Source organism: Mercenaria mercenaria, chromosome 12 (genome assembly GCF_021730395.1).
Source record: "Mercenaria mercenaria strain notata chromosome 12, MADL_Memer_1, whole genome shotgun sequence".
Lineage (NCBI taxonomy): Eukaryota > Metazoa > Mollusca > Bivalvia > Venerida > Veneridae > Mercenaria > Mercenaria mercenaria.
Genome location: NC_069372.1, coordinates 15,222,812 through 15,240,163, shown reverse-complemented (window position 1 = coordinate 15,240,163; position 17,352 = coordinate 15,222,812). Strand labels below are relative to the sequence as shown.

The 17,352-nt window shown below is 36.1% G+C and overlaps 1 protein-coding gene across 1 annotated transcript in view; it reads right to left on the bottom strand.

Moving 5' to 3' along the window:
- The window catches only part of LOC123533079 (neurofibromin-like), a 111,929-nt gene that overhangs the window by 4,918 nt on the left and 89,659 nt on the right, over positions 1–17,352 (bottom strand). Inside the window, exons 56-63 of the mRNA XM_053520449.1 lie at positions 16,772–16,859; positions 15,893–16,077; positions 15,232–15,453; positions 15,112–15,170; positions 14,593–14,859; positions 13,211–13,311; positions 11,093–11,232; positions 497–543 (exon numbers count right to left, since the gene is read on the bottom strand). Of these exons, the coding sequence (XP_053376424.1) occupies positions 497–543; positions 11,093–11,232; positions 13,211–13,311; positions 14,593–14,859; positions 15,112–15,170; positions 15,232–15,453; positions 15,893–16,077; positions 16,772–16,859 (1,109 nt within the window). The remainder of the gene's footprint in view (positions 1–496; positions 544–11,092; positions 11,233–13,210; positions 13,312–14,592; positions 14,860–15,111; positions 15,171–15,231; positions 15,454–15,892; positions 16,078–16,771; positions 16,860–17,352) is intronic.

Here is a 17,352-nt window from a genome sequence, read left to right as displayed (position 1 = left end):
TAAGTGTCATATTAACAACAATGGACATTATCTGAACATTTTTAAAGCTTACAATTTTTAAAGCCAAAAATTCTTCTGATTCAGGTTTAATAGACTTCTAGAATGTTTCCCACATGCTGTGTTTCAAGAAAACACATAAGTGCAGAATATGTGGCCAAGCATATGCGTGTAGCTAAATGTAGCTGTCAGAATATAAGACCAATCATATGCGTGTTGTTATAAATTATATAGCTGTCAGAAAATGAGGCCAAGCATATGCACGTAGCTAAGTGTAACTATAAGAAAATGAGGCCAAGGATAGTTATCCATGTAGCTAGGTATAGCTGTCAGAATATGTGGTAAAGGATATGTGTGTAGCTATGATATGAGCATTAGCATATCCATATAGCTATGTAGCTTTGCTACCATTACAGATACTAAATATTTCACTCAGTACATATGGTACTATCTCTACCGTAGTCAATCTGTCTCTAGTATTAAATGAATAGAAAAGTACCTTTGTAAATGTCCCAGCAAATCTCCACAGACCACCAAAACCAATACCTGAAAAAGAAAACCACATCAGTATGACAGCTGCTCCAAGATAAAGCTCATCACCACTTATACTATCTGACAATACAATGTTCTACTACAGTTGACTGGCATACAAGAGTCTGATTGTCTAGTGCGTTTGCAACGGGTTGTTTGTAATGTCATACTCTTCAGATGACTTTACAGCATAAGATCGCTAAAACAATAATACATTAAACCTGAAAGCAGGTGGAAAACAATGATAAATGTGATTACAAAGGTGAAAAAAGCCACTGATTCTCAATTATTTTTACATTAAGTAAGAAATGTGGTATTGTATCTACTAACTGTTCTGTTATCAGATTATTTTTTCAACACTGAAGAAATAAAAATTAACAAAGTTAAACTATTTAATTTCAGCTGTATTGCATAGTTAGGCTCACAATTCTGACAAGGTTCAGATGCTGTAGGGCAATAGTTAAAGCCACTACAATTCAGATCAAATTCAGCAGCCAGCAGCTGCTAGCCAGTAGTTAATGAAATAACAACATAGACCAAATTTAGCAGCCAGATAATGTAGGGCAACAGTTAGGGTTATAATTATGCACTGACAGATCAAGTTCAGCAACCAATGTAGGGCAACAGTTAGGGTTTAGACCAAGTTCAGCAGCCAGAAGCTGTAGGGCAATAGTTAGAGTCATAATGATTCATACTAACTTCAACAGCTGCATGCTGTAGGGCTACAGTCATAATATTTAAGACAAGGTTTGGCAGCCAGATGCTGCAGGGCAAACAGTTGGAGTCATGATTCAGACCATGTTCTCCTGCCAGATGACTGGAAAACTCACCAGACATCGACTTTGTTTTATTATTTTGAAGGTTGGTGTACATTCAAACATCTGCAGTACTCCTCAGTAAAATATTATTTTTCAATCAGATGAATCTGTTTAGTAAACTGAATATATAACGTCTCCGAAAATGATTTCATTAATTACAGAAGTAGAAGATTGAAGCTGCAAAATAGATTTGGGGTTCCTCGCATTTAGAATTTTATCTGCTACAGGATGTGCAACTTTGGCCTCAGACCACTATATAGCAGTGGGAAATCCTTGTCCTCTGGTCCTTAATTAAACCTTTGGGACTCAATATTAATACCTTAAGTCAAGGATTAATGATCATAAAGTAAAGTAGACATAAATCCCAGTATCTACATCACCTTAAGGCTAAACTTACTCATAATGGCACTAAAAAGTTTTGCTAGAAAGATAAAAAAATACTGGAATCGCAGACAGATTGGGACTTCTCTTTATTGAAAATGAAAAACAGAAAAAAGAAATGGCAATACACTGGGGTATATCAAGTCATATCAGAAAGATTCAGAATTGTTTATAAGTAAGTATTTAGTGAAAATGAAAAATGAAAAAAAGAAATGACAATGCTCTGGGGTATATCAAGTCATATTAGAAAGATTCAGAATTATTTATAAGCTAGATTTATAGTAAGTATTTAGTGCTTAACATGAATAAAATATAGCACCAAAATTTGTGTTCAAGAACATCTTGTGCAAAGACATGAAGCAATTTTAGACTGCAGTAGACGTCAACTGACCAAGCTAACTTGTGTCAAATATTGGTACAAAGTATATCCATGCAGTGTTAACAATAAACATGGATATTTTACAACAAACTAAAATGAAAGTAAAGAAACACTAGAGAACAGTTTCACATTTACAACACATGCACACAGAGAAATGCTATGTTGTGTTAATTAATAGGATGCTTGTTATTTGGTACAAATATATCTAGAAAGCACTGGAGAATAACCTATATCCTGTTTATAACAATACTGCCTGGTTTCATCTCCCAATCATTATAAAGGTTAAAAGTCTAATTTACTTTTCTTTCTCTATGATTGGCTGTACTGACTTTTGCAACAAACACAATGAAAAGTTAAGAGGCAACTGTAGTCGAGCTTCCTTACACACTTTTAATAAAAATTTTGTTGCCATCAAGGAATGACTATAATATATACAAATCTTTTGTTATTCAAAAACCATAATTAAACTGCCAAAAACTAATAACTCATCAGCTCACCCTTACCCAGTTAACCAGTTTTCCTGTTGTGGTAAACTAACTATAACAATACAGTTAACCATTTTCCTGTTGAAAGTGGTGATTGTAACAATTAATGCAATTAGCTGGTTTTTCTACTGTGGTGATTGTAACAATACAGTTAACCAGTTTTCATGCTGTGGTGATTATAACAATACAGTTAACCAGTTTTCTGGCAGTGATGAGTAAAACAGTACAGTTAACCAGTTTTCTGGCAGTGATGAGTAAAACAATGCAGTTAACCAGTTTTTATGCTGTTGTAATTATAACCATGCAGTTAACCAGTTTTTGTGCTGTAGTGGTAATGTATACCAAGACTCTGTAATGTGTTTAACTAAACTTTATGTAATATTTCAGTTAACGCTTGCAATTTCTTGGATGAGTGATCTGAACTATCTACCACAGTTTTCCTTTCATATCTGCCAACTCTCCTATAGGAAATGGAAGGGATGGACAGATAAAACTGCATGTTAATTTCGGATAAATCATTACCATGACTTTCTCCACCTTAGGGTTGACCTACTGACCCTGATATTGCAGGCTGAAACTTAATTTACCTGGGTAAGACATCTTTTTACACAAACAGGCCATGCAATCACATGGTAACTGCTAACCATAGTAACTTTGTCTGATTATAACAATTTCAGGAAAATTCTCTGCCTTTTTTATACTTATAATGATGCATGTTAGAACAATTTGTGAGCAAAAAAATTAACAAAATGACAAACATAACATATACAATGAACAGTTTACACTATAGAGATTTGCTTGTTGGTCTTCCAGACTATCTAGTACACAACACTCAGTCAAATACGCATGCATAATTAGAATTACACGACTGATGCGAGAATGGCTGACATAAATCATGCTATATAATGCTAGATGATAAGTGTAACACTAGGGGTTTAAGGAATAGCTGCATGTTGAAACATTGAAATTTTAAGTAAACAGTGACATGTGAAAATGGATTGATTATGTAATGTACACACTAGTTTATATAAAACTGACATATCTATTTCCCCAATCAAACAAAGAAATTCTACCTTGTTGTGGTTAAAGTTATCTTCAAAAATATACTGTGCTTAAGGTGCGATATATTGATATGAGTGATCGTACATTTTGTAATGTTTTAAGTTATTTATAAGACTTCCAAGTTTTTAAGTGCCACTGATTGTAACAGGTTTAACAATGTCATTTAAATTTTCTGAGGGACTTTTTACACATAAAAATATCTGCAAATAATATAAGAAACATTCCATTTTTTTTATGTCAGACTTGTATAAGACTTTAAGAATGTATAAGGACTAATCTCTGAGAAAATTATACTTTTGTTTCGGTGATAACAATGAAAAACTGTTTCATATATCATTGAAATTCAAATGGCTCCAACAATGTGGAGAGACCTGTTGTTGGCCGTTGTCACAAAAAGTATAATCGATAAATGCTATTTCAACTTAACATGTATTTTGTCACAAAAAGTATAATCGATAAATGCTATTTCAACTCAACATGTATTCAAGAAATAGTTTGGATCCTTTAATTTTTTTGTTCTAAAGAAGATTTTTCGTCTCGTTTGAAAAAAGTTACAAAAATGAACACATAGGGTTTTCAACACTAGTTGACCCTATACACATGTACTATGTACAACTTGTATACCATACTTAGAACATAATCAATACATTTTCACACATTAATTGATTAACTTTATAGCTCTGCTGTTATCACAAAATGCTTCAAGATTTACATACTTCTCATTTTCAAGATATTTCAAGCTGTTATAACCATTTTTTAATGCTGTTATAACCTAGTATTTTACAGTATAAAAGACACTTGATAAGATTTGTGTATAAATTGAGTCCTTACCCCTAGGGTCACTGTGAACAGAGTTTGACGAGCTCTATAAGGTCACGGTCACCGTATTCTTCTAAGGGATCACTTGCAGGGCCACCTGACATAAAGTAATGAACTAAGGGGTCAGACAACAAGCACACCATACATAATGCACACATCCAACAGTTAAAAGAAAATAACCCATGTTATATCTAGAAAAACACAAACATTTGTATAGTATTTATACCATAAATAAAATATGGATTTTTGTACATGTACAAAACTTATACTCCAATCATAAAACTGGCCATAATTTTACTTTTTTTTCTTTCAAATTTATCATGAATAAATCATGCATATGCCCAAAACAAAAACTAAACAGGAAAGACATTATATCAGTCCTTCTGGGAAATAAGAGTTCCCGAGGTATATAAATATATATATATATATATGGTTGATATTGAAAGCTGAATATTCTTATAATAATGTGTCAAAACAGTCTTTGCACCAAGATTATAAGTGAGCAAGACAGGCTGAAAGATATTTAAGACAGGAATACATCACTTGAGAGATAAAACATTCATTTCAGAGATTGGAGGTTCAACATTCCCAAGATAATTTGGAAGACAGATGCATAACATCACAGATAGGAGGTTAACCTTTAGCCTGTTGCCGGCAAGTGATTCTGCCTTTGCGACCAACGCAGACCAAGAACAGCCTGCACGGATAATGATCTGCACTGTTTGCTATTCAGTCAGTAAATTTTCAGCAAACACCCCTTCAAATAATAAATGGTACTGCCCAAATTGAATGATAGACCAGTCCATTTTAGAAATTAGGCAAGTATGCCAGAGTTTGAAGACCTGAGAGGTTATGGTTATTTTGCCAAGTATATTATCCTTTAAAAATTCTATCTGACACTCTTAAGTATCAAGCAGACACACGAGATCTCACAATGGACTTAATCTCAGTTCCAAACAAACATGATATCTCACAGTTGACATAATCTCAGTACCAAATACAGGTGTCAAACTAACACCATATCTCAAAACTGACATACCAGTAATCTTAGTGTCAAATACACAGTCAAGACTCACAACAGACATAAACTGAGTACCAAACAAACAAGAGATCTCATAACAGACATAGTGCGAGTACCAACAAATACCAGATCTTGCAAGGGACATAATCTCAGTTTGAAACAAACACCAAATCACACAAACAAATAAAAGATCCAACAACCAATATAATCTAAGAATCTAACACACATGAAATTTCAAAACGAACATAATCTCAGTATCAAATACACACAAGATCTCGCAATGGACGGTCTTAGTGGAAAAGAAACAAACAAGAGATCTCAAAATAGACATAATCTCAAGGCAAAAGAAACACAAGATTTTGCAGGGAACAATCTCACATGTCAAACACACACTGAATCTCGCAATGGACGGTCTTAGGAGCAAAGAAACAAGAAATCTCACAATGGACATAATCTCAAGGCTAAACAAGCAAATTCGATGAATTGGAATCCCCCGCCGAAAGGGTCAGAGTTGAGGAATGGCAAAAAAATATATCCAGCAAAAAGTTAAGAATGTTACCAAGAACCAAATAATTTCATTAGTCAAAATCAAATTAAAAGAAAATGAATGGTTTGTTTGGGTGGGGGGTGGGGTGAGGATACAACAGTTTACATGTTGATTATAAAAAATGATAGAAAACGAAAAATGAAAAAAAAAAAAAAAAAAATTGGGGGGTGAGGGGGAGGGGGGTGACCAAGGTAAGGTGGTGACCAGGTGTAGGTACACAACATCACATGTTTATAATAAATGTTCATGGAAAAGAATGAAAGAAGTTTAATGATATTCTTCCAATTGGTTGGTTTGTTATGTACAGATCTGTGGATTTTTAAACAATTAAAGGGCAATAACTATATGAAAAATTGACCAATCGAAAAAAAACTTGAAGGGCATCGTCGCAGTATCTTGGTTCATGTCTATTTCAAGTTTGATGAAATTCTACCTGCTAGTTACTGAGAAATGGCTGCAGACGGACATTTTTCATTAAATCAAGGGCAATAACTCTGAGGGAAATTGACCTATCAAAAAAAAACTTGACGGGCATCAGTGCAGTATCTTGATTCATGTCTATTTCAAATTTGATGAAATTCTACCAGTTAGTTACTGAGAAATGGCTGCAGACGGACATTTTTTATTAAATCAAGGGCAATAACTCTGAGGAAAATTGACCAATCAAAAAAAAAACTTGACGGGCATCATCGCAGTATGTTGGTTCATGTTTATTTCAAGTTTCATGAAATTCTACCAAGCAGTTACTGAGAAATGGCTGCGGACGGACGGACTGACTGACGGACGGACAACGCCATTTCAATACCCCCCTCCCGATTTCATCGGCGGGGGATAAAAAACACAAGACTTTGCAGGGGAACAATCTCACATGTCAAACAAACAGGAGATCTCATTACTGACAATCTCAGTGTCAAACAAACAGGAGATCTCATTACTGACAAAATCCCAGAATCAAACAAACAGCTGGTCTCATAAAACACTAGATCTCAAACAGGACATAATCAAATACAAGAGGGCCATGAAGGACCTGTATCGCTCACCTGACCTATTGACCTAAAGATCATTAAGATTAACATTCTGACCAAGTTTCATTAAGATATGGTCATAAATGTGGCCTCTAAAGTGTTAACTAGCTATTCCTTTGATTTGACCCCGTGATCTAGTTTTTGACCCGACATGACCCAGATTCGAACTAGACGTAAAGATCATCAAGTTTCCCATTCTGACTAAGATTCATGAAGATACAGTCATAAATGTGGTCTCTTGAGTGTTAACAACGCTTTCCTTTGATATGACCTAGTGACCTAGTTTTTGACCCCACCTGACCCAGATTTAAACTTGACCTAAAGATCATCAAGATTAACATTCTGACCAAGTTTCATTAAGATATGGTCATAAATGTGGCCTCTAAAGTGTTAACTAGCTTTTCCTTTGATTTGACCTGGTGACCTAGTTTTTGACCCAACATGACCCAGATTCGAACTTATCCTAAAGATCATCAAGTTTAACATTCTGACTAAGTTTCATGAAGATACAGTCAAAAATATGGCCTCTTGACCTAAAGATCATCAAGTTTAACATTCTGACCAAGTTTCATTAAGATATGGTCATAAATGTAACAAGCTTTTCCTTTGATTTGACCTAGTGACCTAGTTTTTGACCCCACCTGACCCAAATTTAAACTTGACCTACAGATCATCACGATTAACATTCTGACCAAGTTTCATTAAGATATGGTTATAAATGTGGCCTCTACAGTGTAAACTAGCTCTTCCTTTGATTTGAATTGGTGACCTAGTTTTTGATCCTACATGACCCAGATTCAAACTGGATCTTAAGATCATCAATATTAACATTCTGACCAAGTTTCATGAAGATACAGTCATAAATGCGGCCTCTACAGTGTTAACAAGCTTTTCCTTTGATTTGACCTGGTGACCTAGTTTTTGACCCAAGATGACCCAATATCGAACTTGTCCAAGACTGTATTGAGGATAACACTCTGATCAAGTTTCATTAAGTTTGGGCCAAAATTGTGACCTCTATAGTGTTAACAAGCTTTTCCTTTGATTTGACCTGGTGACCTAGTTTTTGAACCCAGATGACCAAATATCGAATTTGTCCAAGATTTTATTAAGGGTAACATTCTGACCAAGTTTCATTAAGATTGGGCCAAAAATGTGACCTCTAGAGTGTTAACAAGCTTTTCCTTTGATTTGACCTGGTGACCTAGTTTTTGATCCCAGATGACCCAATATCGAACTCGTCCAAGATTTTATTGAGGGTAACATTCTGACCAAGTTTCATTAAGATTGGGCCAGAATTGTGACCTCTAGAGTGTTAACAGTCAAACTGTTGACGACGGACGGCCGACGGAAACAGGGCGATCACTAAAGCTCACCTTTGAGCACTTCGTGCTCAGGTGAGCTAACAAAATCTTACAACAGACATTACCTCAGTTTGAAACAAACACTTGTCATATAACACATAAATGTGGTAATTGGTAACATTTGGAAAATGAAACGCAATATTTTCAGACAGACAGTCGCAAGATCTCTCAATGAACAAAATCACAGTATCAAACAAACACAAGATCCTACAATGGACAAACTCATAAGACCTCTAGGATAAGCAACAAAATGAAACTTTTTCATTTATCTCTCTTAATATGCCATTTAGCGTTTTAAAAGAAAAACTTATTTTCATGACTTTCTATGACGCAATATTGGGACAGTAGTGACCAGAAGTTATCAGATAAAAGTTTGTTTTGAAAGAAAAATATACCACACATTGTGTTTGATTATAGTTTTATAAAAAGTACATTTTACCTTTAAAGAGAAATTATGTTCAACGACATGAAATTTCATAAGATATATATTATGTTTAACAGGGCATGGAATACTTGAAAATAAGTTTGATTTATATCAAAGCCATCCCAGATGCTGAAAGAGTTTTTACAATCATAGGATATGGCAGTTCAAAATGTAAGAAAATGGTTGGTTATGGAGGCAGCCACATTAATGTTTTTATGAAGTCATTTTCACGCTGCTGATATTTTCTGTTGAATTTTTCATTTTGCAAAAAAAATGAAAGTAAATAAATTTCTAATCTTTTTTGAGTTCAACATGTAAAAATATGATAATTTCTTCCATTACCATAAGATTTGTTTGTATGTTTGTTTTGGGTTTAACGCCGTTTTTCAACAGTATTTCAGTCATGTAACGGCGGGCAGTTAACCTAACCAGTGTTCCTGGATTCTGTACCAGTACAAACCTGTTCTCCGCAAGTAACTGCCAACTTCCCCACATGAATCAGAGGTGGAGGACTAATGATTTCAGACACAATGTTGTTTATCACATAGTCACGGAGAACATACGCCCCGCCCGAGGATCGAACTCACGACCCCGCGATCCGTAGACCGACGCTCTACCTACTAAGCTAAGCGGGCGGGCTCCATTACCATAAGAAAAAGGTAGGGAAATTATTCTACTGAAATAAGGAAATACAAATTAAACATGAAGTAATTTAATAAATAAAGTTGCCACAGAAACAAAATGGCTGCCATTTTGATAAAATATTGCAATGTTCACAACTTCCTCATTTTTCAGCCGATTTTAAAAATTCTGTCATTTCCATTATTGATTTAAGAAATCCTAGCAAACAGAATTAACACTAGAGCAACACTGTCTTTCCTTTTTAAAGGGGATTTATCAGAACTAAATGAGGAACGACCAACAGACTTGAAACTGTTTAACGTGTTATATATCTACAGACCGCCGATCCTTTAACTTGAGATCATGAAACATAAAGTATCGAGTATCTCCAAGATCGGACATCATTTTCTCCTTTCCTATCTAGATTTCCCTTTGTAAAAGGACCTTTTATGGTTTCTCGACTTAAAACAAAAATCCTATTCCCCACTCAATCAATACCACACAAAATATATGTAAATGTATTAATAGAAAAATATACAATATCAAAAACTACTAGAATAAATAACACAAAAACAAGAAAAGAAAAACAATCTAACTTTTTTCTACCACACAATATTCATACATGTTACTGGTTATATTTTTAATGGAAACAGATAAGTAACCTACTACTATCAACACATTACTTAATAACTAAGAAAGAAATGTGTCCATAGGACCTGGCCGCCACCCCGTAATATTATGGTAAGACATAAAAGTTTGTCCTGAATATCAATACTTTGACCTCAGAGCTGTTGATGTGGTTCCTGCACGTGACACTTTGTCTTCTTATGGTGATTAATCGTGCCAGGTTATTTTGAAATCCAACTGTGTATTACAAAGTTCTGGACCTGCCACAATCAACTATTATCACTGTAGTTTAAATAGGACAATGGAACACCTTAAGAAATCATCTGTAACCTTGACCTTAAGAGCTGGCAACATGGTTTTTGCACAAGAACCATTGTTTTGTGATGCTGATCACATGTGCAAAGTTCTTTCAAAACCCCTACAATGCAAGACCAAAATCTGGACTTAATATGATTTTCTGAATAGAAATGCACATGGATAGGAGTAACACTTTATGCCTATACCACAACATGACAGGGGGCAGACATAATCATGGTTTCTACATAAAAAAAATTCAAAGGACTCTAAAATACAACTGCCTGGTATTAAGATATATGTGACAAGTGCAAGTGTAAAACTTTTGTACACAGAGCAATATTTTGTAACAGAGTATCAGAATTTCCCCATTACCCATCACATTTCCTACTGAACTTACAAGGAACATAACAAAATTATTTTAAATTGTGTTTTACAGTTTCTTAAAATATTTTATATCCAGTTGTAAATCATTGTATTTTCTCATCATTTAAAATTTCTACATGTTGCAGTTCTCTAAAAACAATACTCTGCTGATTAAAATAGGTGTGTAACAGCTAAATGATTACATATTTCTTTAGATTTATATAAAAGCATACACCCAAATCAATTGTTCATATGCGTGTATGCTTTCTGTTCTGACATAAAAAATACACAACAGAAAATCAAAGAACTGAGAGGAAGGAAGGGTACATACTCATAAGATAGGAGAGCTGTTGTTGCGAGGCGTCCTCACACGCTATCATGTTCTGTATGATACACTGTACAGCATTGAGTATCGCTTGGTCATGACAAAGGTTCAGTACGTTATTGATCTTTGCATCCATTAGACTGTGGCTGTAAACACAGAGAAAAGTTATACATGTCTGGTCAAAACACAAGGAAGTGTTTGTTTGTCTGTTTTGGGTTTAACGCCGTTTTTCAACAGTATTTCAGTCATGTAACGGCGGGCAGTTAACCTAACCAGTGTTCCTGGATTCTGTACCAGTACAAACCTGTTCTCCGCAAGTAACTGCCAACTTCCCCACATGAATCAGAGGTGGAGGATGAATGATTTCAGACACAATGTCTTTTATCAAATCGTCACGGAGAACATACGCCCCGCCCGGGGATCGAACTCTTGACCCCGCGATCCGTAGACCAATGCTCTCCCTACTAAGCTAAGCGGGCGGGGGGTTGAGCACCTGGGTAGAACCATCAACATTCCTTAAGCCAGCTGGATGACTTCCTCTAATGCAGAATTCTACACCCAAAATGAGGTTACGAACCCACTGGTGAGAGGCAAGTAATTCAAAGTCAGTGACTTTAACTACTTGGTCTTTGAGGCCCTTAAAATAATCTTATATAAAACAAGTAAAATTCATATCAGGTAAATATACAAAGGCAAATACATTTTTTAAGTTATGCACACATAATATATATACACATGTCAATTAAAGGCACACAGGGAATCTACTTTAAGAGGTATCTGAAAATCCGCAACAAATAACTGTTTTACATTTTCCACTTGTTCTAAGCAAACTAGCTCAGGCCAGACTTGTATATAAATAGTTTATGAGCCAGACTTAATCATATTTCAGAAAGGTTCATCATAAAAATATGATTTTTTTATAGGAGTAATAGGCATGAAACCCATCTTAAATGTTAATCTTTTTCTAGGCAAAACTAGGCTATATTGAATGAATGATAAGATTTCCCAATAAAAGGTTTTTTCATAATTACAAATATTTCTTTCAACTTCTCGAAACAAGGGAACAAAATACGTTTTTTTCTTTGTCTTTGTGTTTTAAGCCAAACCAACACAAATTGGGTTGTTAGCTGACTTTCAAGCTTTAATGGGTATAACTGCTGACCTTCAAACCATCTGGACAGGAATACCCACTGACCTTCTTCCAGCCAGTTAGAGCAACATATCTTCTTCAAATCAGCTGGAAAGGTAGTAACATGGACCTTCTTCCAGCCAGCTGGACAGGTATAGCCCTGGACTTTCTTCCAGTCAGCTGGACAGGTAAAACCATGGACCTTCTTCCAGTCAGCTGGACAGGTAGAACCATGGATCTTTTTTCCAGCCAGCTGGACAGGTAGAGCCATGGACCTTTTACCAGCCACTGGACAGGTAGAACCATGGATCTTTTTTCCAGCCAGCTGGACAGGTAGAGCCCTGGACTTTCTTCCAGTCAGCTGAACATGTAGAGCCATGGAACTTCTTCCAGCCAGCTGGACCTGGACAGGTGCAGCCCTTTACTTTCTTCCAGTCAGCTGGACAGGTGCAGTCCTGGACTTTCTTCCAGCCAGCTGGACAGGTAGAAGCATGGACCTTCTTCCAGCCAGCTGAACATGTAGAGCCATGGAACTTCTTCCAGCCAGCTGGACAGGTGCAGCCCTGGACTTTCTTCCAGCCAGCTGGACAGGTAGAAGCATGGACCTCCTTCCAGTCAGTTGGACAAGTAGAGCCATGGACCTTCTTCCAGCCAGTTGGACAAGTATAGCCCTAGACTTTCTTCCAGCCAGCTGGACAGGTGCAGCCCTGGACTTTCTTCTAGCCAGCTGGACAGGTAAGCCATGGACCTTTTTCCAGCTAGCTGCACAGGTAGAACCATTGCATTCAAGCCAGCTGGATATTTTCTTCACACAAAAAAACTTTTATGTTCCCAACCTAAGTTTCAAACCCATTTCAGTGATGGGCAAGTGATTCAAACTCAAGAACCGTAGGTACTCACCAAAAAGCTTTATACAACTTTATAAATAAAACTGAAACACTGTTGAAGAAAAAGGTTGTATAAAAAGTTTGCTGAATATAAAAGTTATAACTTACATGACAGGGAACACTTTAGGAAACACTACTGATGCCTCTGCTAGGTACTCATACAGTATACGTGCCTCATTTTCATCTGTCGTATTCCTCACTAGAGTTGCCTACAAATTCATAACAAAGTCTAAGCTAAAAATTACTGATCAAAAACATAATGTGTGTATACTTGTTTGTGCAACTTGTAGAAAAGTGGTGTAGATATAAGCTGAAACTACATCTGTCATCTTAAAAAATAAATCATCGGAAAAATTTGTTACTGAGTTTGTAAAATTATATCTGTAATCTTAAAATGTGCTTACACTGACAGCATCATTGCAAAAGCAATATCTGAAAGTCTTGATATTGGGATAACATCAATTTTCAGTTAAACCTGTGTAAAGCAGCCAGCCAAGGGATGTACATAACATGGCTGCTAAAGACAGGTGATTGCTTAAAACAGGTGCAAAGATGTACCCAATGTGCATAAAATATTTGTATCCAGTAGAGCAGTAACCTTTAGTTGACCCAGTGATTACAAGGTCTGTGAGCATTATTCTACAGCTGTCCCAATGTGTATAAAACAACTGAGTATTTATCTCTAGTTGACCCAATGTGTGTGGAAGACTTGTGAGCAGAAGTCTCATGTTGACCCAGTGTGTTTAAGACTTGTGAGCAGTAACATGGTTCATACAGGACTTGGCAAAAAAAATTCAAGGGCTTTTCAAGGACTTTTTATCGATTTTCAAGGACTATTTTAATCGCTTTAAATCTTAAATTACAAAACCATTTTCTTGTGTTTTTCACTTTTCGCGTGTGATTTCAACGCACTTTCTCCCATTGTTCCGACATCAATGAGTTTATCACACAAAGTACAAATACGCTTATGCTTGTCCGACTTAAACTCCTTTAACCACGATGAATAATCATCCTGTGTAAGCCATTTACTGGCGAAACTACATTTATTTTTGGGGCCACTCATGTTGTGACCAAGTCACGCTACAATGACCTTGTGCATATTTTAACGTTGTAGAAAATCGCTATTGCGCATAATATTATTTTAACGTTGTGAAATCGCTATATTCGTATCGAAACGTGTTACACTAGCTTCCCATCCGTTGGTTGTGCATTGTATTTTGTATTTAAACACCGTATTTTTGCTACGTTTTTATTATTTATTATTATTTTTTTGTATTTCCCCTACAATACGATTGACCCAGTTTATTAGCAAATTTAAGGACTTTCCACCATTTTTCAAAATTCAAGTATTTTTCAGGGGATTTTTGGAAGAAAAAATCAGGCCTTTCAAGACTTGGGATCAAATTCAAGGACCTGTGCGAACCATGAGTAATCTATTGTTGACCCAATGTGTGCAAAATACTTGTAAGCAGTACTATATAGAAGCTTACCAGTACTGTAAGCACAAGGACTTGCGTTGGATAATCTGTCAGTACTTCCGGGTCTAGTAGAATATTGTTCTCATTGGATACTGAGCCTCTTACAGGCCGACTTTGTGACTTCCCTTTTTCCATGTTTTTGGTTCCCGGCAAAGGCATGGAGATGCTGCGGGTCTGAGTCTTGAACAGAGGTGGTCTTGTTGGTATTACAGCCCCTTGCCCTGCTCCGGCATTGGTGTCATTGTCCAGGCTTCGCCACACCTTAGAACTGTTACTTTGCTGTTAAAAATGCAACAATTTTATTTTATTTTTGGACTGATAAAACAGCTATATGCATTATGCAGCAAAGAAAAACATAAAAAAAATTATGAGGGCAAATGCAAGACTTATCAACTATCAGAAATTTATCACAAACAGTTGATAAATTCAATTATAATTTTATTTCATTCTGTATCATTTAACTAGGCATGGTCTCAGCAAACAAAAATGCTACCGGCGAAAAAAAAAATGATTTGGAAGTAAAATACATACAGCCACATTTGCAGCAGCATTCTGTATCGGTGGACCACATGTCTTTTGCGCATCATTGCCTGTGGTCCAAAAGTTCCTGATTTCTGTCGGTAGGCCCCACTGAGGGGCACTGAGACTGACTCCGCCGCTTGCGCAGGTTGTTGGGTGGGTTATGCACTGGTCTGTGGCAGCAGGAGATCCGCGTTGCGTGTGTGGCAGCAACGCTGGTAGTAGACCCAGATGAAGCCGATGCTGCTGTAGACACAGAACTGGAACTATGGGCCTGGGATATACTTGTAGCAGATGGCATGGTTCCATTACTCGTAGTTGCCACAGATACACTAGACTGGGCCGAGGTCATACCTGGAGAAAAATAAACAAAACTTTGAGGATCATAGGTGAAAGCCATCTTAAGTGGAAATGATATTGTTACCTGACTGATATTCCGACAGACAACTTGCGCCATCACATGATATAATCCTTTGTGAGTATAACATAGTATGTCCCTTTGGGTCCATATAAAGGGAGATAATTTGAAAAACTATGTATGCCCTTCCATTAGTATATATCTAAATCTTAAATTTCATTTAAATCTCTTTAGTAGTTATGCTCTGCACCAGGGAAATGTGACAGACAGATGGACGGACTGACAAAGCAATATCTATAAGATATAAAAATACTTTATAAAGAGTCAACATTTCAATATATTATGTGATTTTTCACATTCTAAAAGAGCTTTAATACTGTTAAGGTTAGCCATTAAATTCCATATCTGATATGTTTAAAAGTAAGTTTCACGTACCAGGGTTTGCAGTATTTGTCACAGTCTGGGATATTTCGGCACTAAGGCTGTCACTAGATGGAGAATCAGTCATCATGTACTGACTGGTACGATGTTTCAAGTGGCACCTGCTCCGTACCTCCTCCGATACCGACACCAGCGCCGCAAGGTATGGCACCGTCTGTGGATTCACTTCAAACTTGTCCCTAAAATTGTTTTGTACATGTAAATCTTGGTTTTGAGCTGTAAAATGTATATTCAGTAGTTTTACATTCTACATGATTCCATAATCATACTCTAAAGCTAAATTCATTTCTCACTTGCTGTATATGGAATTGAACACATTTAACTGCTTGAAAAGGACAATTACACATTTAGTTGAAAATATATGAACCGACTGGTCAAGGAAGAAACACTGAAAGGAAAACAAACTTTGTATGCACTATATACTGTAGATTACAGTTTTTTAAATTAACTTCATATCAAAATCTTGTTCTCAGTACCCTTATTTGTTAAGACTTTGTGAATAAAAGTATTCAACATGATTTATGACATGATGCTGATAATATTGAAACAAGAACTAAATTTCCACTTGTTCACTGTCTCAGTTTTAAGTCACATCAACAAAATTAATGTTATATGTCCATTTTCCCCCTAAAAATGGTTATATTCAGTACAACAAGACTATTGCCTAGTAATAAAAATCACCTACTGGAAGTGGCATTTGTCACATTTGCTGTCAGAGGAACCACATTTTTATACTGAAATTAAATTGAAGAATTTGCATTTTCTCCAAATAACTTACCATCTGTAAGTCGTACTGTTTGCTAAAGAAAACCTATTGTGAATGTTTCCCATGTTAACAATGTGCAGTTAAAACATGATAAATGAATTACTCACCTCCCTAAAGGTTTACTTGTGATGGCCAACAGATGGTGAAGAACACGTATGGTACGAGAAACTGTTGTCTGGATTGGATGTCGGAATCCTGTAACATAATCCATATTTTGTTGTACATGTAGTTACATGTGGCCCAGTATACATTGCTACATATTCACTTCTACAAATATATATTATAAAGAGCAAAACGTTAACAGGGTCTCTAGTCAACTCTCAAAGATTTCCGAAGTATTCTACAACTCTTTCCAGGTTCAGTTGTCTTTCTTAACCCTACAGGGTATTCTACAGTTCTTTAATGACTTTAAAACCTGACAGTTCTTTACCAGCTCAACTGTCTTTAAATGAGACAGGGTATTCTAAAGATCTTTCCTGGCTCTACTGTCTTTTACACCCGACAGTCAGGGTATTCAAAAGCTCTTTTTCGGCTCAACTGTCTATAAAACCCTGACATATTTAACAGCTCTTTACGGGCTCTTCTGTCTTTCAAAACTCCACAGAGTAGCTGTATCCCACCTAAAATGTCTTTTATACAGCACAGAGTATATTACTGCTCTTTCGAAGCTTAACTGTCTTTAAAACCT